At 46.8% G+C, this 24,683-nt stretch overlaps 1 protein-coding gene across 1 annotated transcript in view; it reads left to right on the top strand.

Annotated features, from left to right (window-relative positions):
• LOC144826116 (uncharacterized) overlaps nucleotides 1-24,683 on the top strand; it is a 155,264-nt gene that overhangs the window by 21,000 nt on the left and 109,581 nt on the right. Inside the window, exon 2 of the mRNA XM_078684517.1 lies at nucleotides 3,216-3,342. Coding sequence (XP_078540643.1) covers nucleotides 3,216-3,342 — 127 coding nt within the window. The remainder of the gene's footprint in view (nucleotides 1-3,215; nucleotides 3,343-24,683) is intronic.

Genomic DNA, 24,683 nt, shown 5'->3' with positions numbered 1-24,683 from the left:
GGAAGTAAATGAAGGGTCGAGGATACAGGTGGGGGCTGTATCGCTCCTCAGCGAGGGCTTCAGGAGACAGGAGCTGAATCTGATGTCCAGGCCCTTTTGAGGCCTAGAAACGGGGACTTTACAATGGAATAACGTGCACACTGAGAAACGTGGCAACGTAACTTTACATAGGCCTGATATTCGTAGTATTCACGAGAACTGGAAACTGACATACTAAAGGTGGACACAACTATAATTGCGTCTTTAATCGAACATGGGGAATAACATATGCATATTAATCATGCACAGATAACATATGATGGAGGACTCGTAGGGACACAGAACATGGCAAAATTTACTTTTCCACAAAGGAGCTATGAGGCATGGCCCCAAGGAGCTCTGAGGCATGGCCTCAAGGAGCTATGAGGCATGGCCCCTAGGAGCTCTGAGACAAGGCCCCAAGGAGCTCTGAGTCATGGCCCCAAGGAGCTCTGAGGCATGGCCCCAAGGAGCTCTGAGGCATGGCCCCAGAGGAAGAGTCTAGTGGAGCCCCAACTCCAGAGAAAGAGTCTAGGGTAGCCCCAACTCCAGAGGAAGAGTCTGTGGAGCCCCAACTACAGAGGAAGAGTCTAGTGGAGCCCCAACTACAGGTAAATAGTCTAGGGGAGCCCAAACTACAGAGGAAGAGTCTAGGGGAGCCCCAACTACAGAGGAAGAGTCCAGTGGAGCCCCAACTACAGGGAAAAAGTCTAGGGTAGCCCCAACTCCAGAGGAAGAGTCTAGTGGAGCCCCAACTACAGAGGAAGGGTCTAGTGGAACCCCAACTACAGAGGTAGAGTCTAGAGGAGCCCCAACTACAGAGGAAGAGTCTAGTGGAGCCCCAACTACAGAGGAAGAGTCTAGTGGAGCCCCAACTACAGAGGAAGAGTCTAGTGGAGCCCCAACTACAGAGGTAGAGTCTAGGGGAGCCCCAACTACAGAGGAAGAGTCTAGGGGAGCCCCAACTACAGAGGAAGAGTCTAGGGGAGCCCCAACTACAGGTAAATAGTCTAGGGGAGCCCCAGCTACAGAGGAAGAGTCTAGGGGAGCCCCAACTCCATAGGAAGAGTCCAGAGGAGCCCCAACTACAGAGGAAGGGTCTAGTGGAACCCCAACTACAGAGGAAGAGTCTAGGGGAGCCCCAACTACAGAGGAAGAGTCTAGTGGAGCCCCAACTACAGAGGTAGAGTCTAGGGGAGCCCCAACTACAGAGGAAGAGTCTAGGGGAGCCCCAACTACAGAGGTAGAGTCTAGGGGAGCCCCAACTACAGAGGAAGAGTCTAGGGGAGCCCCAACTACAGGTAAATAGTCTAGGGGAGCCCCAACTACAGAGGAAGAGTCTAGGGGAGCCCCAACAACAGAGGTAGAGTCTAGGGGAGCCGCAACTACAGAGGAAGAGTCTAGGGGAGCCCCAACTACAGGTAAATAGTCTAGGGGAGCCCCAGCTACAGAGGAAGAGTCTAGGGGAGCCCCAACTCCATAGGAAGAGTCCAGAGGAGCCCCAACTACAGAGGAAGGGTCTAGTGGAACCCCAACTACAGAGGTAGAGTCTAGGGGAGCCCCAACTACAGAGGAATAGTCTAGGGGAGCCCCAACTACAGAGGTAGAGTCTAGGGGAGCCCCAACTACAGAGGAAGAGTCTAGGGGAGCCCCAACTACAGAGAAAGAGTCTAGGGGAGCCCCAACTACAGAGGTAGAGTCTAGGGGAGCCCCAACTACAGAGGAAGAGTCTAGGGGAGCCCCAACTACAGAGGTAGAGTCTAGGGGAGCCCCAACTACAGAGGAAGAGTCTAGGGGAGCCCCAACTACAGGGACAGGGTCTAGGGGAGCCCCAACTACAGAGGTAAGAGTCTAGGGGAGCCCCAACTACAGAGGTAGAGTCTAGGTGAGCCCCAACTACAGAGACAGAGTCTAGGGGAGCCCCAACTACAGAGGTAGAGTCTAGGTGAGCCCCTACTACAGAGGTAGAGTCTAGGGGAGCCCCAACTACAGAGGAAGGGTCTAGGGGAGCCCCAACTACAGAGGTAGAGTCTAGGGTAGCCCCAACTACAGAGGTAGAGTCTAGGTGAGCCCCAACTACAGGGACAAAGTCTAGGGGAGCCCCAACTACAGGGACAGAGTCTAGGGGAGCCCCAACTACAGAGGAAGGGTCTAGGTGAGCCCCAACTACAGGGACAGAGTCCAGTGGCACCCCAGCTACAGGGGAAGAGTCTAGGGGGTCCCCGCTACAGAGGAAGAGTCTAGGGGAGCCCCAGCTACAGGGACAGAGTCTATGGGGTCCCCAGATACAGAGGAAGAGTCTAGGGGAGCCCCAGCTACAGGGACAGGGTCTGTGGGGTCCCCAGATACAGAGGAAGAGTGTAGGGGAGCCCCAGCTACAGGGACAGGTTCTAGGGGAGCCCCAACTACAGAGGAAGAGTCCAGTGGAGCCAGAGCTGCTTAGGAATAGTCTGGGACACCAGAGGGTGGAGGACCACACAGCTACAGAGAAAGATTCTAAGCTTTCCTTGGAATGGCAGGGAGAAGTCCACAGCTCATGAGGAGAAGTCTTGGGGCATACACTGCTGCTGAAGAAGAACACATTTGGAGAGTCTTCAGGCTTGGAGGAAGAGTGGGGGGCCCTTCTCCTGGAGGAGAGTCTGTGGGAGACACTAATGACGGGAGGAGTCTGGAAAGGCCCACTCTGTGATGATATGGTTTGGGGACCACACTACGGCTGAGGAAGAGTTCAACGAGGTCACATCTGTTGAGATACAGTAAAGCGCTGGAGCAACCCAGCAAGAGGAGCAAACAGTGCTGGATTTTATTGGCTGTAATACATGATATTATCTTGGGCATAACCCACCACCTTCAGAGTTGAAAAAGAGAATATTGGCTCAACTTTTATCTCAATTAAAACATTGTAATACCAGTTTGGCACATTTTGGCCATGGAGCAAAGAGTTATATAATATGCTTTTTTATGTGTAACGTTTACTGGTTTTAAGATGTTTGTGACCGTTGTTGTTGCATTTAATAACCATGTGAATAATGGAGGCATGCTGTTTCTCTGAAAAACGTTGTCACAATCATTCACACTGGGACCCCCTATTTAAGATCCGTTTTAACATTCTGTTTTACTTGAATTTCCATCTCCGTTTACCTCATGCTGGTGTTAACACTGAACATTAACGTAGGATGTAAAATACTTTGTTCCAGGCTCTGCTTGAGTTTCGGGATGTGGCTGCATGTTTCTCCGAAGAGGAGTGGAAGCTCTTACACCGGTGGCAGAAGGAGCTGTACAGGAACGTGATGAAGGAAATCCACCAGGCCTTCAGTTCTCTTGGTGAGGATTCAACAGAGCGTAAAATGTGTGAATCCTGAGCTCTGTCCCCGCACCCTCTGAAATATTTCTTGTTTGATGTTTTTAATTTGAGTGAAAGATTTTGTAATCACAAACAATAGTCCTTTTCTATTGTACAGTTCATTCTTCTGTTTGAGTATAAATCAGAAAACAAAAATTTCTATTTCAAACTGTGTTCCAATTCTGATCATCAAAAGAAAGGCACTTCCATTGACCAATTAAACCTTTGACTAGCGTTGAGTATTGTCAGGTTGTTGATACACATGTGTTCCATGGTCAGACCACAGCTGAGAAGATGGAACCATGGTATCTTCACACGCGACTGGTACGAGATCATTAACACCTTCGCTGCGGCAGCTATTCCGCCGCAGCGCTAACGGTCGCGGGGGGGCGCGCAGCTCACCTGCGCTGCTGACAGAACCGTTCCGTCACGGCTCGCGGGTGAGCTGTGCTTGTGATGGAACGGTTCCATCACGGCCCCGCCCGCTTAATGAAACGCGCCGTGCAGGCGCAAAATCAGCGCCGCGCAGGCGCAGCGGCCGGGCAGTGACGGAACCGTTCCGTCATGAGCACAGCCCACCCGAGGGGCATGACGGAACAGTTCCGTCAACAGCGTCGAAGGTGTTAACATTAACTGGAAACTCCAAAACGTTTCCTGGGACCCATTCACCTTTGATTCTGCTCCGCACCGGCAGCACAAAAAGGAAGGGAAGTAATCTCCACCCTATACCACATATTCTATTTAAGGGGAGGGAACAATACAATCAAACAAAGCATTAGTTTACATTGCAAAAAAGACCATATCGGTGGGATAATCCTCGCCTCTGCGTCCTTAATAGAATTGAAAATTCTAAATGCAAATGCTTGAAAATGTTTTACTCTGTGTGAGGACCGGGGGCTTAGATTGTGCCTGGTGAAAGCTGATCCACCGCCACAGAAGCAACATTCACACTAGGCTTATAATAGAAATGTTTAAAAGTAGAGTCTGTGGACCAATCAGCAGCTCCCATGATGTCTTCCAGGCGAGATCCCAAACTAAAAGACTTGGGGCCAGATGTAGGAGAGGAAATACCGGTCGGTAACGGGCGAATTCGGCTGTTACCGACCGGTATTTCATAATCGGCATGTAGGAGCCAGCATTTTACAGAATCGGTAAATTTACCGAATCTGTAAAATACTGAATCGGTAATTTTACCGATTCGGTAATTCCACCTGTAGGTGGCACTCCTGAGAGTGCCACAGGCCCTTAAGAGTCGGTATTTTACCACCCAATCCTATTGGGTGGTAAAATACCGAATCCAGGTGTGCATGCACATGTGTGCATGCACACCTGTGCAATTTGACACACAGGTCATGTATGTGTGCCACATGGCACACATGCCTGTATTTGGGGTGCAAGTGGGTGTCAAAGTGACACCCCCTGCAGCCTTGCAGGATTCGGTATTTACCGATTCGGTAAATACCGAATCGGTATTGCCCATTGATTCCTATGGGCTTCAAGGCCCATAGGAATCAATGGGCAATACCGATTCGGTAAATAAGATTGTTACCGATTCGGTAACTGAAAATAAATTTTTACCTACATCTCCCACCCTCTATTTTAACGATTCATAAATACCGAATCGGTAAAATTCGGTATGTATGAATCGGTAAACTAGAATTACCTACATCTGGCCCTTGGAGGCCATAGCCCACCTGACAAAATGATCGCCAAACATACTCCGATCCACACCTGCTTCAGCTAGCCGCCATTTCACACCATAAGTCACTGGGCCAGAGGTCTTCCGAATCGCTATCACAATTGCCCTGGAGGATCAAGGCGAATAAACCTTGAGGCATTGAACCGCACACACTTGAAAATTGTTCGGAAAACTGGGATACAAATGCATTTGGAGAAAGTCTTTGTACATTTGGTAATCTGGAAAGATACCCCTTCTGGAGTTTATACTCTACCTGCAACTTTAAGTGCTTTCACATACGAGACTCTGTGGCCAGGAGTGGAGTAGAGTCAGCTTGGCTGACACCCACTTAAGATATAAGAGGGAATTTTTGTGCCAGTGTTGCAAAAAACTGAGGACAATGTCCACATCCCATAGGTGTGAATAGCGAGGGACAGTAGGATTTAAGATGTGAATACCCCTCATAACCGTACAAATCAACGGCTGCTCACCAATGGGTTTGCTCTCCAGAGCAAGATGACCAGCGGAAATGGGCTAGTAGAAGTTTTTAACTGATCGATAGGCCATTCCGTCCGCTTCCAAACATGAAAGGAAATTCACTGCATGTGGTAAGTCTGCCTCCACCGGATCAATACATCGTGGATCATTCCAACTGACCGATCAGTGCCACGCAACGAGTATCGTTTTGTGTGTTGGTAGACCAGAATTAAGAGACAAAGAACTCAGCTGGCTGCAAAAGTACAGGTGGTCTCTAGTGAACCCTAAAAGATGCCATGCCATAAGTCTTAAGGGATTCCTACAGTATAAGCCCCACCGACAGATCCATAAGACTCTTCAGAAAGGACAAGAGAAGGACGTGCTAGTCGCCTGAGAGATCCATCTGAGCCGGTAACCAGATTTTGACACCAGGGTCAAGTTCGCCCTCTGTGCTCTCACATGAGCCACCACTCGAGGAATCATCGGGAAAGGCGTACATCAGATCCTGAGTGCCGTCCTGTGTGAAGGCATCTGTTGCTAGGGCCAGAGGGTCCGGCCTCCTGCTGAAAACTGCGGCAGCTGACTGTTGAGCTGTGAATCAGACAAATCAATCCAATACAAACCCCAAAGATGTTAAACTGATTGGATGGCAGGTGGGTGTAGCTTCCAATTGCTGCCATCCCTCAAAAACATTGAATTCCAGTCGGCGTTCGCATTGGATGAACCAGGAAGTTGCTCCACGATCATTGAATTCTTGCGCTGCAGACAAAAGCGATTTCCGCCAACTTGCGTGACCTCATGCCCACTATCTTGTTGAGATAACAGACGGCTGAATCATTGCCCATCCACAAGATGATGCACCCTGAGAATTTCTGCAGGACAGAGCCTTTGGCGAAAGACCTGGCCAACAGTTCCCGGCAGTTGATGTAGAGGCAGAGATCTTCCTCTGACCAAGTTCCCCCTCTGAGATTTAGCCACATCCGCTCCCCTAACCTCATCTGCTCGCATCCAACTTGATGACGACGTCCGGTGGAGACCTGAAATTCGCTCTGCCATCCACGCCTCCATGTGATGCAACCACAGTTCCATCTCTTCCCTTGTCTCCTGAATCGGGAACCAGGTCCTAACTGGACAAACCTTTCTGGAGATGGTGGATTTTGAGGCCTTGAAGCACTCAGTAGTGAAGCAAACCCATGATGAAGGCCTGAATCGCGGAGGCCAGAAGCCCCAAGATTTAAGCAATCTGCAGCAAGGAGACGAGAGTAGTAGAAAGCAGGGTTCTCGATTCTTGTTTGACATCTCAGACTTCCTGAGTGGGGAGTAATAATTGCGCCGTCATCGAGTATCTTGAACCCCAGGAATCCCAATGAACATCAGGGAATCAACATGGATTGCATCACATTCAGGAGGAACCCCCAGGTGCTGAAAGAGAGAAACGGTCAGGTCTAGCTGATAGAGAAGGTCCTCGTGCCAGCTCCCCCTGCGACAGTCCTCCTGTCCTGCTTGCTCTCAGTCCGCTACGCTGCCTTCGGTTTTGTTCCGCCTCTGCTCTTTTTCTGCTCGTGTTTTGCCTCTTCTCTACTCGCTCCTGCCCTCTATTTTGCCTCTTTCAGCTGGTTCAGCTCATTATTTTGCCTCTTTCTGCTCATTTCCAAACTTTATTCTGCCTCTTTCTGCTTGTTTGTGACCTTTATTCTGCCTCTTTCTGATCGTTTCTGACATTTAATTTGCCTCTTTCTGCTAGTTTCGGACCTTTAGTCTGTCTTTTTCTGCCCCATCATCCTGCCTTTTCCCTCCTCCCGCCAATGAATGCCCCGCCCTCCCCCAGGACCTGCTTAACGGAGGTCACATCGTAACTCTCGATGGTCCTCCTATCCAGCTTGCCCGCGGCCCTCTGTTTCCTTCGGTTTTTTGCCTCCTCTGCTCCTTTTCTGTTTGTTTTTCTGCCTCTACTCTACTTGATCCTGCCTCTATTTTGCCTCTGTCTGGCCTTATTTTGCCACTTACTGCTCGTTTCTGACCTTTATTCTGACTCACATCCACAGCGTCCAGATACCCTTAGGGTTGACCGTGCTGCACTATACAAATCCTGATTAATTTATTGATTGAGAGACAGAGGTCCCTAACTTGGGCTACGATTAAGCGGTCATCTCGATAAATGATGAGCCGAACTCTGGGAGCCCATAGAAACTAAAAAACAGGTTTCATCAAATTGATAAAGCACCAAGGGGTGGAGGACCGCTCAAATGGAAGAGCTGAATACTCAAACCCATTGAAAGTGGAGGAAGTGACGGTGCAGGGAGTAAATATGGACTATCAAATTACAAGGGTTTTTAGGGATCAACGCAAAGATACCCGCACAAGTCCTAACATCCCTGTTTATCCGATACAAAAGGTGCACAAAGGGCTTGAGGCACAATCCCCTATGCCTCCCATAATTGGGGAGCCAGTTGTCACCCAACCTGCTTTCCCAAAACCACAACAAACAAAGTTAGCCCAGCACACTTTAAAAGTCAAGTAATAAAAATTAAACAGTTTTCAAGATGCAAATGTATTTCAATGAAGAGTCGATGTTATGTGGTCGTATTAAATTTCATCCTTTATTTTTCTTTTTTTTAAACGTTTTGCAACCGCCAATGCGTTTTGTCCATACACAGACTTCTTCAGGACTCACAGGGCATGTGCTGCCTTCTCCCGTGGACGATCGTGTTGCCCGAACAACGTTTTACTTTGATACAAATTCAACATGGAATATTACCTGGAGTGAAATAGACCTTATTTTCGAGGTGTTCACTGGTCTCAAAAAAGAATTGGTCATAGTACATTGGCAATAATCATATGACAGCACTAAAAATACATACTGCGAGCCCTGAAGAAGTCCGTGTATGGATGAAACGCGTTGGGGGTTGCAAAACGTTTAAAAAAAAAGAAAAATAAAGAATGAAATTTAATACGACCACATAACATCGACTCTTCATTGGAATATATTTGCATCTTACAAACTGTTTAATTTTTATTACTTGACTTTTAAAGTGTGCTGGGCTAACTTTGTTAAATATGGACTATCGGGTAGGCGTCTTCCAAGTCTAGCTGGGCCATCCAGTCACCTTCTCTGAGGAGATCCCTGAGGGAGGAATACTCTCCATCTTGAAGTGGTGGTAGTAGCCCAATATGTTGAACTCTCAGAGGTTTAAAACCAACTTGTGACATTCCCTGTGTTTGGGACCCGGAAAAATGGTACTGCAAGACCCCTTTGAGTGATGTTGGGAAGGAGATATGACCACTTTTATCAGAAGATTCGGATTTCCTAGTCTATAACGGCTTGGTCGAGAAGGGAAAAAGAAAGGGGCAAGGGTGGAACTCGTGAGAGTCCCGAGAGAGTCCCATAGACCTCATCTGATAAACCTCCACTATCTAGAGCAGGTGTCTCCAACCAGCAATCATAAGCTACCAGTAGCTCCCAGACACCTTGAGAGTAGCACGTAGCCTTGAGTTAGTTTTTAACTAAGCACAGGTCTCATTTTTTAGGTCTTGCGCCTAGCGGTGCAGTGCGCAGCATTGCTCACGCAGCGCAAGACATTTAGTAGCTAAAAATGGGGTTTAGGAGAGTGACCTAGGAATCGTACATGCTTGTGCGCGTGATTTTCTTTTTGTGCCCCGCTGTTAGCCTTTGCATGCGTGTTTTTTAGCAAGAGTGCACGCAATCGGCCAAAGGCGGGAGCATTATTGTGCCCATGGCCTATTGGTGTCTATTACGCGCACCAAAGGCCATGTGGTTTTAATTATCGTGCCTAGACACAGGCGCGGTAATTGAAAGCACATGTTTTGCTGTGGGTGCGCGGGTGTTTTTTTTTTTTTTTTACAATAGCGATCGCTTTCACTGCCGCTTGTTAGGTTTGGGGAGGTTGGGTATAATCTAGAAGCCCAGACTGTGTAACTCAACGAGAACCGCAAGGCACAGTGAATGCAGCAAGTGGGAGATACAGCATTGAAGGAACCGGTGTTTAGCAATCGTGTATTATGTACTGGTAAAGGGGGTGATGTGGGCAAGTTATAGTAAAGGAGGTAGGATTGGCCACATTAACAGGATGCTTATGTAGATGGCCCAGATCTAACGAAAGTCTGTGTTCTCCGAGTACTATTTCATTGGAGTACACCCTCACTGCTTTGGCTAGCATGTTATCAAAGGCAGTACATGTGTGTGTTGAAATGCAGGCCCCTGGCACCTTTTGTTTGCCCATTTTTATTAATAATAAAATTGTTAATTGAATGTTTTTAAGTACCTTAAGTCCAGCGAGTGAAGTCCGCGTGGTTGTACACGATGAGTCTATCAGTTGAACCGGGGACTCAAAGAGGGGGGGCCAAGCCCAGGCTCGGACTGGTGCAGACGGGCCCGGTCTTCTCCCAGGCGCGTTCAAAGCTGTGGGGGCTCTGTCGCATTTTAATCTGCACCTCCAGGCGCAGTTCCTGTGGAGGCCGCTCTGCCTCTTGAGGGTTGTAGACTGCCCCATTTTTTGCTGCTGAGATGCTCTTTAAATGTGGATAATCACCTTGTTTTCATTTGTTTGAAATCCTTCGCACTGCGATTTAGAAAGTGCGCATGGTCTGTAATGCAAGTAAAACAAACGGCCCCTTTAAGCCTACGTTGGGAAATAAAAGACAGACTCAATTATAGTGAAGCGGCCTCCAAATACCTTATAATGGGTAACACTGCTAGGTAACGCTTCGAGGTCGGTCGACCTCGATCCAGATACTAGTCCCGGCGGGGACACTCATCATCCTGTAATTCTTGGCAAATCACTTAACCACCCTAAAAAAAACAACGAATGTTTCCATCTGTAACACAACTGGTGCCCATGTAAAGCGCGTTGATACCTTTAGGTCGAGTTTGCACGCAATCTAAAATTTTAAAAATAATGTCTGATTGGACTTCCACTGTAAACTCTTTATCGCAACAGTATGCTAACCCAACTCTCTTTCACGTTGTGAAGGAAAGAGGAGTGAAAGGTTGGGCGATGAGCTGCATGAATGAATGGTCTCTTCCTTTTTTCTAGTCTCTGCTAAAACCCTCCAGTGAGGATCTGTTTGTGGCACACCCACTAATGCACGCGTTGTGATGTTGTCGACTAAATCCAATTGTTTATTGACCTTGTGATCTCGGGCTGTGCCTTCAAGGAAACCACTACAGTAGACTTCAGGACGTGGTTTCGACCGGTGCAGCCTGTTCAGTTTGGCAGTTGCTGAATGACCAATAGAAGGAAAAGGCCTGTTTCCTTAGAGCAGTGATGTATGGGGGACATATGAGCTATAAATTATCCTGTGGGCTCGTTTTTTTCTAGTGCCATTGCTGGCACTCCCACTAACTTTCTCTTCACGGGTCTCAACCTTGTACAGTCTTCATTTGCTTTACCATCCACGCCCACACACTTTCCAAGTTTTCGAGTACATCCCTTATAACCATCCTAAATCTCAGTCAGATTCGTCCAATCCTTCCATAGTCTTTCACATACCCAATCTCACTACCAGTTTTCCTTCATTTTCCCTGCCTCTACTTCCAAAACATGTGACTGTCTGTCTCTTGTTTCTCTCTACATTCTGATCTGTCTTTACCCCTCAAGCTCCTCTTCCTTCCTTCTGAAACCTCTCAAGCTCCTCTTCCTCCCTTCTGAAACCTCTCAAGCTCCTCTTCCTCCCTTCTGAAACCTCTCAAGCTCCTCTTCCTCACTTCTGAAACCTCTCAAGCTCCTCTTCCTTCCTTCTGAAACCTCTCAAGCTCCTCTTCCTCCCTTCTGAAACCTCTCAAGCTCCTCTTCCTCACTTCTGAAACCTCTCAAGCTTCTCTTCCTCCCTTCTGAAACCACTCAAGCTCCTCTTCCTCCCTTCTGAAACCTCTCAAGCTCCTCTTCCTCCCTTCTGAAACCTCTCAAGCTCCTCTTCCTCCCTTCTGAAACCTCTCAAGCTTCTCTTCCTCCCTTCTGAAACCACTCAAGCTCCTCTTCCTCCCTTCTGAAACCTCTCAAGCTTCTCTTCCTCCCTTCTGAAACCACTCAAGCTCCTCTTCCTCCCTTCTGAAACCACTCAAGCTCCTCTTCCTCCCTTCTGAAACCTCTCAAGCTCCTCTTCCTCCCTTCTGAAACCTCTCAAGCTCCTCTCCCTCCCTTCTGAAACCTCTCAAGCTCCTCTTCCTCCCTTCTGAAACCACTCAAGCTCCTCTTCCTCCCTTCTGAAACCTCTCAAGCTCCTCTTCCTCCCTTCTGAAACCTCTCAAGCTTCTCTTCCTCCCTTCTGAAACCTCTCAAGCTCCTCTTCCTCCCTTCTGAAACCTCTCAAGCTCCTCTTCCTCCCTTCTGAAACCTCTCAAGCTTCTCTTCCTCCCTTCTGAAACCTCTCAAGCTCCTCTTCCTCCCTTCTGAAACCTCTCAAGCTCCTCTTCCTCCCTTCTGAAACCTCTCAAGCTCCTCTTCCTCCCTTCTGAAACCTCTCAAGCTCCTCTTCCTCCCTTCTGAAACCACTCAAGCTTCTCTTCCTCCCTTCTGAAACCACTCAAGCTCCTCTTCCTCCCTTCTGAAACCTCTCAAGCTTCTCTTCCTCCCTTCTGAAACCTCTCAAGCTCCTCTTCCTCCCTTCTGAAACCTCTCAAGCTTCTCTTCCTCCCTTCTGAAACCTCTCAAGCTCCTCTTCCTCCCTTCTGAAACCTCTCAAGCTCCTCTTCCTCCCTTCTGAAACCTCTCAAGCTCCTCTTCCTCCCTTCTGAAACCACTCAAGCTCCTCTTCCTCCCTTCTGAAACCTCTCAAGCTCCTCTTCCTCCCTTCTGAAACCTCTCAAGCTTCTCTTCCTCCCTTCTGAAACCTCTCAAGCTCCTCTTCCTCCCTTCTGAAACCTCTCAAGCTCCTCTTCCTCCCTTCTGAAACCTCTCAAGCTCCTCTTCCTCCCTTCTGAAACCTCTCAAGCTTCTCTTCCTCCCTTCTGAAACCTCTCAAGCTCCTCTTCCTCCCTTCTGAAACCTCTCAAGCTCCTCTTCCTCCCTTCTGAAACCTCTCAAGCTCTTCTTCCTCCCTTCTGAAACCTCTCAAGCTCCTCTTCCTCCCTTCTGAAACCCCTCAAGCTCCCCTTCCTCCCTTCTGAAAACTCTCAAGCTCCCCTTCCTCCCTTCTGAAACCTCTCAAGCTCCTCTTCCTGCCTTCTGAAACCTCTCAAGCTCCTCTTCCTCCCTTCTGAAACCTCTCAAGCTCCTCTTCCTCCCTTCTGAAACCTCTCAAGCTTCTCTTCCTCCCTTCTGAAACCTCTCAAGCTCCTCTTCCTCCCTTCTGAAACCTCTCAAGCTCCTCTTCCTCCCTTCTGAAACCTCTCAAGCTCCTCTTCCTCCCTTCTGAAACCACTCAAGCTCCTCTTCCTCCCTTCTGAAACCTCTCAAGCTCCTCTTCCTCCCTTCTGAAACCACTCAAGCTCCTCTTCCTCCCTTCTGAAACCTCTCAAGCTCCTCTTCCTCCCTTCTGAAACCTCTCAAGCTCCTCTTCCTCCCTTCTGAAACCTCTCAAGCTCCTCTTCCTCCCTTCTGAAACCCCTCAAGCTCCTCGTCCTCCCTTCTGAAACCACTCAAGCTTCTCTTCCTCCCTTCTGAACCCCCTCAAGCTTCTCTTCCTCGCTTCTGAAACCACTCAAGCTCCTCTTCCTCCCTTCTGAAACCTCTCAAGCTCCTCTTCCTCCCTTCTGAAACCTCTCAAGCTCCTCTTCCTCCCTTCTGAAACCCCTCAAGCTCCCCTTCCTCCCTTCTGAAACCTCTCAAGCTCCTCTTCCTCCCTTCTGAAACCTCTCAAGCTCCTCTTCCTCCCTTCTGAAACCTCTCAAGCTTCTCTTCCTCCCTTCTGAAACCACTCAAGCTCCTCTTCCTCCCTTCTGAAACCTCTCAAGCTCCTCTTCCTCCCTTCTGAAACCACTCAAGCTCCTCTTCCTCCCTTCTGAAACCTCTCAAGCTCCTCTTCCTCCCTTCTGAAACCTCTCAAGCTTCTCTTCCTCCCTTCTGAAACCACTCAAGCTCCTCTTCCTCCCTTCTGAAACCTCTCAAGCTCCTCTTCCTCCCTTCTGAAACCTCTCAAGCTTCTCTTCCTCCCTTCTGAAACCTCTCAAGCTCCTCTTCCTCCCTTCTGAAACCTCTCAAGCTCCTCTTCCTCCCTTCTGAAACCTCTCAAGCTCCTCTTCCTCCCTTCTGAAACCTCTCAAGCTCCTCTTCCTGCCTTCTGAAACCTTCAAGCTACCTCCTTGCTCTCCAGGGGTATCACTATGATTGGGGGGTATGGGGGGGTTCAGATTTCCCAAAGCTCACGCTTGAACATCTTGGAGCTACACCCCTGTCCTTTCTCTGATCTTGTTCCTCTCTCTCCCCGCATTGCCTCTGCCACTCTCCGTTTCCTCCACCAGTCTAGGCCAGCCCTTTGGCCATCTTTGCCCTGAATCCCCACAACTTCTCCCCCTCCTAGTCCCAAGACTTTCCCTATTGCTTCATCCCAGCGAGTCACCATGATCTTCCACACGTACAGCGGAGTATGCCCCGTAATGCCTCTTTGCCACCCGTCACTCATATTGTAATTGGCACTTGTCTCTCTCCTTATAACATTTCTCACTCTGTCACCCTTACCCCACCCCCAACAATCATTGGTAACACCCTCTCTATTGTCTTCATTCACTGCTCCTTTTCCCTGCTCTCCTCCATTACTTCTCCTTATGTCTTGTTTCTCAAGGGCGGGACACACTGCTTTCATGCTCACTCTGTTAATTTGAGTGTATAGCACCGTCGAATGTATTCATGTCCTTCTTGGGATGTCTTCCCTCAGCTGCTTCTATCTTTTTTCATTCCACTCCCTGAAATGAAGTGTCTGCTGCCATCTTTGCCCATCCAACTCAAAATCCCATCAACTTCTTGTCTGTCATTCGCCAATCCTCCTTTCCCTCTCTTCTTCCTATAAGCCCAGTTCCCTTCTCTGTTGCTTCTTTCTTCTCTGGTCTCTGGTTTCGCCTGTCCCCATGTCGTGGCCTTTTCAATTAATCTATTTTCCTTGTCCCTGGCACCTGTTGGCTCAGCAACCTCCAGCTTTCCATCACCCCTTTCTCTCCTCTCTCTTTTGTCACTTCTTGTGCAATATGCCGCACTGTCCACTCTTTCAGTGCCCAAACCGCAATCAAACCTGCCAGCCCGGCCCCCAATCCTCCTTTCCCTCTCTTCTTCCTATAAGCCCAGTTCCCTTTTCTGTTGCTTCTTTCTTCTCTGGTCTCTGGTTTCGCCTGTCCCCACGTCATGGCCCTTTCACCCTCCAGCTTGCCATCACCCTTTTCTCTCCTCTCTCTTTTGTCACTTCTTGTGCAACATGCCGCATTGTCCACTCTTTCAGTGCCCAAACCGCAATCAAACCTGCCAGCCCTGCCCCAAGCCTCCTCCATAAGAGAACAAGCATTTGCAATGAAATTGGTTTCTCATTACTAAAAGTTTGAGCTATTGGCTTTAATAATACCAATGCAAGGCCAATAGTTCAAACATTCAGTAATGCGAGACATATTGAATTGCTAATGCTTATTTTTTTGTTTTGCAGTTTTATATAGAGCAAACTCGTCCCAAAGGTATCAGAGCGCTTGACATGAGCTCCAGTTGCAATGCCGATAGCTCAAACTTTAATAATGCGAGACCTATTGCATTGCAAATGCTCGTCTTTTAATGTTAAGGGAAGGCTGTGTTTATTTTACATTGTTATTATCAGGCTGCAGATAGACAGGCCTGATATCGAGCAGTAGTCCGATTTATGACCCCGACTAGGGCTCAGAGGCGAAGAACTAAAGCACTGGGGTATTTAACTCTGGTTTATAAACGTCCTTGTGAACTCAATATTAGAGCGTGAGACCAGAAGGATGTTTCTGAATACCTTTAAATGAGAGAAAATTAAGATGAAAAGTAACCTTAATGAATAAGTCAACTCTTTATTTTAATTTTCTCCCATTTCAAAGTGTCGCATTTACAAACAACAGGTCTCTTGCTCCCGGTGGCCAGTAGACACTGTGCCATATGTATTTGAAAAAATACAGTCATTTTTTTAATCTGGAGAAATTTAAAGTGCAGAAAAACGTTCAATATAATGCACATTTTTGCAGAACATTTTTCTGCACTTTAAATGTCTCCCATTTTTTTAAAAATGATTGTATTTTTGTGGTGAACATGTAACGGTTCCACATATGGCAAAAGGAATGTCCTGTGCCACAAGTACATATGCCACAGGCCCAAACACATGTATCCCATTTATGTGCACACATATTTATACATCCACAAAGACCACGTTCTCACGGTCTCACATGGCAGCCCTGTCTTAGTGCCTCCAGTCAAAGTATTTTATTCAAAGTTATCTGGTGTTTGGACATTAGGCTTACAGTCAATGAAGCTTGGCGTGGGGGGTGTATGGTAACAGTGCACAAGCCTTCAGTAGCTCATGATGATTTTCACTGATGTAAAGTAGCTGACCCTACATATAAGGTTGGAGACCCCTGGTTCGGAGGAGCCAGCCGCTCTGAGTAAGGTGAACTCAGTTGTGAAGGAAAAAACATGTTCAACAGCACCTCCCCAAAGAAACCCCTGAAGGAGAAATCAGCTTCACCTGTAATAGACCACCGATATCCGCTGTAGGCTCCTGTGCGGGAGCCGCCCCTGCCGTGTCTAACTCTGAGGAGGCAAGAGCGAGTGGTGAAGAAGGATGCTCTGCTGCTTGAGTCCTGCCAGGAGGAGAGTGGTCGGTCAACATAGCCTCGTTGATGACCTCGTAGGAAGGCATGGCTGGGCATTTGGTCTCCATAACGCCCAACCCTGACAAAAAGGCCTGCATGGAATTCTTTCTACAGAGAGCTTTGGGACTTCTCGAGGGCGGTGGAAGTATTCACAAATCTACCCAAGTCTATAATAAAGGGGTCATCAAGCAGAAGACAGTTAGCCACCGGACCGGCCTCTGCTGAGGCCAGCTATGAACGTTTTGGATTGATGTGCATTGTGTGGTAAATAAATAAATAATACCTCTATTTTTGAATGAATATATGAATAACAGATAGCTCAATAAATAAGAGTCAAGATTCGAGGTAGTAGGAGTTTGCAGGTTTAATACAGCATAAAGGACAGGAACAGGACAACCTGCACAGGAATAGGATGACAGGGCCCGGCAGCTGCCGGGGCTGGGTCTGGGATGAGCGCGCGCTAACTTTAATAACAATGTACAACATATATATACTAAAACAATTGCATTACAGTGAATACAGTAGGCGGAGCAGTGGGTGTGGTCAATAGCAGTCGCGAAAGATAAGGGTGAAAGTGGGTGTAACAAGAGGCGTGTACATAGACATGTGATGTAAACGTAACAGAGTATGTCATAAATGGGGCGGAAACATGGAGGGGGCTACCTAAGGAGCCGGGACCTCTAACCTAATGGTGCGTGCAAACTGACAATGACGTGTTACTAGGAGAAGCTGGGGGTTATGAACTCTGCACTAGGAGTAGAGACTGAAGTCTGGAGAGTCAGGGCGACATGTACCTAAACCCTATCTAGTATCTAATGTTTAGAAGACATGTTGATATAAACTAAGAGTCAGGAGGGGAGAGGCTAACAGACTCTAAGACTGGAGCATGCATTATTCTACATGTAGTGCGTGTTGAGGAATATTAAATGACCATTAAATGCAGTATTTCTCTTACATGGAGACGTAAAGGCTAGACAATGACGGAAACTATTGATGCGATTCAGTAGCTTAGGAATGCAGAGAAGGAGGGCTGAACTGATAACTAGAATCATAACATACTCTTGGCAGACTCGTAGGCAGAGCCAGGCCGTGCCGGGCACTGCGAGGCAGGAAGTAAGTGAAGGGTCGAGGATACAGGTGGGGGCTGTATCGCTCCTCAGCGAGGGCTCAGGAGACAGAAGCTGAATCTGGTGTCCGGGCCCTTTTGAGGCCTAGAAACGGGGACTTTTCAATGAAATAACGTGCACACTGAGAAACGTGGCAACGCAACTTTACATAGGCCTAATACTCGTAGCTTTCACGAGAACTGGAAACTGGCATACTAGTGTTGGACACAACTGTAATTGCGTCTTTAATCAAACATGGGGAATACATATGCATATTAATCATGCACACATAACATAAGATGGGGGACACGTAGGGACACAGAACATGGCAAAATTTACTTTTCCACATTCCCTCCTTGTCACTACGTTTCCATCAGGAAACATCAATATTCATGATACCATCTATCATTTCATACAGTATCATTTGCTCGTCTCGAATTTTCTTGGAACTGGATTTAGAACGGGACTTGGGACTAGGAATACAAGAGGTAGCACAAATGCCGCAAATCGCAGGGCCACATTGTAAACAGAGGCAGCAACTGAATATGATCGCTACTGCAATACCCAGAAAGGATAATACTTTCCATCCCCAGGCGGAAATTATATTCCAGAACCAACCGGACCATGTCCAGGTGCCTGGATCTTGGTGTAACATATGGGCAATATTATGGAGTCTGGTAATAGCTGAATAAACAGACGGCGCGTTATTAGGAATGAAAATGCAGCAACTAGATCCGATGACTCTACATGCCCCGCCCCTATCGGCCAGTATGACGTCAAGGACGAGACGATTCTGGAGCACGACAATTCTCATAAAGGATTGTTCTTCGGTTAAGTTACCTAGAGCAGAAGTAGTCTCAATCACTACTGCTTCAAGTGTTCTGGTTAATCTACGTATCAGTTTACTATTTACAACAGTACCTAAGTAGGGGAAGACACCTTTATTGATATCTATGTATTGTTCTAGAGCAGTTTCAGTATAATCGACAATCGGGAGGTTTCTCTTGTGTCTAGTATGTACTAGGTGGGAATTCCTATGATAGTCAGGTGGGGCTAGGAAAACTGGTGGCAGTAGGAAGGCAATGTAACAGGTTCCCTCCCAATCGAGGGGCAGACGAACATATGCGGTCTGACCACAAACAAAATAAGAATGACGTGAAGCTTTGAAAATAGATTTCCCACTGTCACTATACTTGACAATAGTAGTACAATCACTATGGCCTACATGTACGGAACCATTATTTCGGACACATAATTCACCTTTGACTGGTAATACTGACATAGCGGGTAAGTCTGGAGTAGAATCAGACTGAACATTCAGGACCATAAAATTCGAAGAATAATTACCCAAATTATAAACTTCATTTTCTAGATCTAACCCTGTTCTGTGGAGAAGAGCTTGCTTGTCTGGGAAACATGTACTGTTAACACGAACCATTATGTGAAAATGGATAAGGAAAGAGTGGCAGAACTCCCTTCGGTGTCTGGAAAGGGGGGAGTCGACCACACACCCAACAATTAGTGGCATTGCTGGTCTGAATAATGTAACATGCGGATAAAGGAATTATTACGCATAGCAAGACGATATGAAAGTTCATGAGGAGGCAGATCACTAAACGTGTGCTCTACTGTAGCATTAGCAGACTTATTTACATGAGAAACTGGAAAACACAAATAAAATGCATAACATGTGCAGGAAATCATAATGCTAAAATATAGCAGAAAACATAAAATAATAGTGCAACTTTTAGAGTTCTCACTAACTCTCTCTCTGTGGGGGTCTATTATATACATGTCAGAAACCGGTCTAACCGTTTCACCTAGGGGAGGACCTAGACAATCAAACTGGCTGACTTATTTTACTAGACCTTAATTTAAGCTTATACTCCTGCTGCGGAGTTTTCTCTAACAGGGAGGAATCTGTATCATTGTCTTTTGCGGGACAGTCCTTAAGAATAGTACTTTGGCAGTCTTTCAAATCCTCGGAAATGTTTTTGGTAACAGGTTTTAGTCCATAAAATCTTTTCACATGTGACAGGTGGACCCAGCCCTTCCTGCCTTCCAACTTGATGGCAGTACGGGTGGCCAGGAGGACCTGTTTGGGTTCCTTCCAGCGGGGCTCCAGCGGACTTGAACGATCAAAATTCCTCACAAGAACCATGCATCCGGGAACGATTTCATGCGGTGCCACCTCGGTATTGTCTGGAAATGCGGCGGCAACCTGTGAACGACAAGAATGTAGGGCAGACATCAAGGAAGCTAGGTAATCTGTCAGCATATTACTTGAAACATCGGTAATACTTCGGGGTCTAGGTGTACCCCACATATTAGGGGGGCGGCCGAATACGACCTCGTACGGGGACAGACCTGATCTGGAATGTGCGACCATGCGCATATAAAACAAAGCAACTGGCAGAGCTACCAGCCAGTCCACACCTTTCTCTTTACATACTTTGGCAATGCGGATTTTCAGGGTTTGATTATGTCTCTCTACTAGACCGGCTGCTTCAGGATGGCGTACACAATGGAACTTCCACTGGTACCCTAACAAAAGGGAAACATGTTTCATGAGCTCAGATGAGAATGGCTGGCCGTTATCAGAATATACGACCCTAGGGAGTCCATAACGGGGGAAGAATTCACGAACCAACTGCTTGGCAGTGGTCGCGGCTGTGTAATCTGGGACTGGATATGCTTCTGTCCACCTGGACAAAGCGCATACAACTACAAGGACATACTTGAAACCTCGACATCGCTCCATCTGAATATAATCCATTTGGAGGACTTCAAAAGGGTGGTCAGGAGGCTGGAATCCCCCTTGTTCCACCGGGACACTTTTACCTGGATTAAACTGGCAACATATCATACAGGTACGGACTTTCTGCTTGGCTGCAGCTCGTAAATGCTTGTTGAACCAAATGTTCTGGATACTGTCTAACATAGCTTTTTCTCCTAAATGTGCTGGACTATGTGCGGTATTGATAATGACTTGAACCATAGAGTCGGGGAGAAACCATGTGGCTTTTCCCTTCGTCACCCATCCCTGATCTGTCTGGACCCCTCCTTGTTCGGACCATTTCTTGATTTCATCAGGAGTAGCATGTAACTGGATATCTATGACATCTTGAGTGGGGTCCTTAACTGTCATACAGGTAGTCAGATCTGGAGTATGTGTCTGTGTCGGATTAACTAAAATGTCTGGAGTCTGTGCTGTAAGCTTGGCTGTGCGATCTGCTAGATCATTACCTTGAGAAACAATGTCTGTAACTTTCGTATGTGCTTTGCATTTCATGATGGCAATGGATGTCGGTAAATGTATGGCATCTAACAGAGCTTGAATAAGGAGACCATGCTGAATCTTGGTTCCATGAGAAGTCATGAAACCTCTCTCCTGCAAGAGCACTCCGAAGTCGTGCACAACTCCGAATGCGTAACGTGAATCTGTGTAAACATTGACTTTCAGGTTCTTGGCGTGTATGCAGGCTTGTGTCAGAGCGACTAGCTCTGCTGCTTGAGCGGACAGGGTGTCAATACGATGTGTCTCTATAACTTCAGTGTCAGTAGTCACTGCATACGCGGCTACTAATTCTCCTGTACTTGTTCTCATACATGAACCATCCACATAAAGTGTCAGGTCGGGATCTGGTAATGGAATATCTGTCAGATCTTGTCTTGGCTTAGTCATAATGTTAACTACTTCCACACAGTCGTGTGTGGCAGGATTCGAAATAACTGATGGTAACAGTGTAGCAGGATTTAGAACGTTGCAGCGTCTGATTTCTATGTGTGGCTGGAACAGTGTCAGTTCATAACCTGTTAAACGTGCAATTGTCAAGTGCTGAGTCTGTGTTCGGTTTAAAAGAACTTCCACGGAGTGTGGAACTTGTACTGTCAAGGAATGTCCTAATACTATGGAATCAATTTGTCTGATAGCTAGTGCTGTGGCTGCAACTGACTTGAGGCACGCAGGCAGAGCCTGGGCTACAGGATCTAGTGTGCTCGAAAAATAAGCACAGGGCTTGTACTGTCCTGCTTGATCTTGTGTAAGAACAGATAATGCTGTACCTTCGCGTTCAGTGACAAAAAGCGTAAAAGGCTTACTGTAGTTCGGTGTAGCTAGAACTGGAGCTTGGCATAAAGCTTTCTTTAATTTCATTGAAACTAAGTGTATGTTCAGATGTCCAAGGGAGGACAGTCGATACGGCTGCCTCCTGTGTCGTTAACTGTATCAGTGGCTTAGCTAGAAATGCATACTGAGGAATCCATTGTCTGCAGTAAGAAGTGAGACCGATAAAAGCACGTACCTCCTTCTGGGTCTTGGGCTGAGGAAGACTCGCTATTAACTGGATACGGTCAGGTGTCAACTGCCTACCCCTCTTGGACAGTAAGTGGCCTAAATAGATCACTTGCTGGACACAGAATTGAAGCTTTGAAGGGGACACCTTGTGCCCCATCTCGGCAAGGAAATACAAGACTGTAAGTGATGCTCGCTCGCAAGCACGTTCAGAACGGGCTGTGATCAGTAGATCATCGACATACTGGAGCAGGGCAGTGTCAGTTGGCATGTGAATATTGTCTAGTTGTCTCTTAAGTGCTTGACTGTAAATACTTGGACTTTCTGTGAAACCTTGAGGAGCTCGTGTAAATTGGTAGCTCCTTCCATTTAAACAAAATCCGAAAAGAAACTGGCTGTCTGGATGAATGGGGACACTGAAAAATGCGTTCTTGAGGTCTATGACTGAAAAAAATGTGGCTTCAGAATCAATGGCTGTCAATAGGGAAGAGATATCTGGGACAACTGGGTACTGGGGAATAATACATTTATTGAGTTCTCGAAGGTCAATCACTAATCGATATACTGGGGGTGCATTTGGATCAGTACGTTTCATGACTGGAATGATCGGAGAATTACATACATTGGAGTCAGTTTCTACAACCACTCCTTGAGCGATGAGCTCGTCAATAATTTTGGATAAGGCTGTTACAGCCTCAGGTGGCAGTCTGTACTGTCTGATTCGCGGTAACACTACACCTGGCTTAAGAGTCACACGATGGGGTGTGATTTGCATATAACCAACATCAGTTGGACCTTGCGCCCATAGATGCTGCGGAACATTGGACAATCTCGGATCAAAATCTCGTAATACATAGTGACCCTTGAAGTCACGTAGGAACAAGCGTATTCCCTCTGGGGAACAGCAAATAACTGCACCTAATTCTTTCAGTGTCTTAATGCCTAACAGATTTTCTGGACATGACTTTGTAAGTAACAGATCAGTAGTGCGGGACAATGGACCTACTTCTAGAGTAACTGGCTTAGATATCTCGTTTACAATAGGCTTTCCTGAAAATCCAAGGGAAACATTTCTAGAGCCTGAGAGCGGAGCCCCTGGAACTTCGGCGTGACTGATGGTGGTCCTACTTGCCCCTGTATCAATCAGAAACTTTCTGTCTTTCCCTAATACTTGACTGTGAACATAGGGACCCTCTTGATCTACAGGTATCTCGATGAGAGGCAAGCCTACCTCCCTCTCTAGGCTGTTTCATGAGTACGGCTGATACTCTGGATACTCGGACTGTGCATACTGGTACATCTGCTGTGTAACATGCTGTGTTGCAGCAATAGGCTGCGGTGCTAGAACTGTCTGTTGTGCATTCTGTGGCTGAGAAGCCTGTGGAACTTGTTCTTGTCTAGGCGGACGTGGTCTTTCTTTAGTCTTACCGGTGGCTATGTTGTGTTTCAGAACTGCACACTCGTTTATATAATGACCTGGCTGTTTACAATAATTGCAGGTCCCTTTAACGGGAACTGCAGGATGACTGGCTTGATTCGGACCCCTCTTCTGACTGTCTTGAGGGACAGATTGTGCAACCAGTACTTTCATTTTCGTGTCTTTCATACGTTTCCTTTCATGATCTTGCTCTTCTCTGATTCTATTCTGGTGATACTGAAGCATCTGTAACATCTGGGACGGAGTATTAGCTTGCCAGGTACTTTCGAATTTCAAAACTCGGTTCTTAACTTGTGGACTTGAATTCTCGACTAATTTAGTAACAAAGAGATGAGGGTATGACTCGCTACTTGTCTTGAGGCCACTGTTAATACTAAAGCATTTCTCAAATCTAGAATAAAAATCACTAGTGTCTTCGTCTTGTTTCTGTTTACAGGCTGAGATTGCATCCCAGTCTTCCTTTTTAGTGGCTAATAATCTTGGCAAAACTTGTATTAATAGTTCTGGTAATTCTTTACATTTCTCTCCTAGACCGGTACCTGGTACTCGTATCTTATCTTCAGCTTCTAGGACTGCCCAATCGATCTTTTTCTCTCCCACCTCCCATTCTTTTTCCTTGAGTTTTTCATATACCCCTGCGGGCAACAGGACCTTTAACATTTTAATAATATCTGGATACGTGTATTCTCCCATACGGAGCATGTCTTTTAATTCTCGGTGGAACCCTGCTGGATCTTTGTCATGACAAGGAATTAATTTCTTCATCTCTAAGAGTTCCATCTTTGTAATCGGAGTGTAAACAAACACTCGTTGCATTTCACCATCCGCTGTCCTAACTGGGTGTACTTCTCGTAACGGATTCTGTCTGTCTATGTAAAAGGGTTTACTTTCTGGGGGTGAGACATGAACAAAATGCGGGTTCAAAAACGTTCTATATTTGTGGCGTTGTTCTAGAATAACACTAATTAAATCGGTACCTAGACCTTTTCATCTATACTGGAGTAACTCATTCAGGACATCATGTAACGGACCTGGATCAGAATGTTGACCCTCATACAATGTAATGAGGTGCTGGATCATATACATACCCACCAGTCGTTGCTCGGCTGGGGGCAGTTTCAGAAACATTTGTGCCACTATTTCGTCTGGAAAAGTGGTAGAATCAGTAATCCATCGGACTGCTGATCGGGCTAGTTCTTGTTCATGCATGGTACTTAACTCACTGTAACCGATTCGTGATTTCAGAATGTGATCGGTAGCTTGAAATACTTGTTCTAGAGAACCTTGTTCTGGTGCTGGATGAGGAACAGTTTTCTTGTAATCTAGACGTGAATGTCGGTCGGAAAGTCTAGTTCTACCTACATACGCTATTCTAGTGAGATTCTCGTCGTCTACCTCTTCAGTAGAAGAGTCATTTTCTTTCTCGCTTACTTGTGCTTCTTTGCGTTTCTCGTGTAACCTTATTATTTCTTTACGAATTTTCTTGTACATACTCTCTATACTACTGATGGTTCTGTGCTTACCCTCGGCTATATTATCACTCCACCTTGTCAGGATTCTCATTTCG

This window comes from Lissotriton helveticus, chromosome 3_2 (assembly GCF_964261635.1).
Source record: "Lissotriton helveticus chromosome 3_2, aLisHel1.1, whole genome shotgun sequence".
Taxonomy (NCBI): Eukaryota; Metazoa; Chordata; class Amphibia; order Caudata; family Salamandridae; genus Lissotriton; species Lissotriton helveticus.
This window is presented reverse-complemented; position numbering and strand designations above follow the sequence as displayed.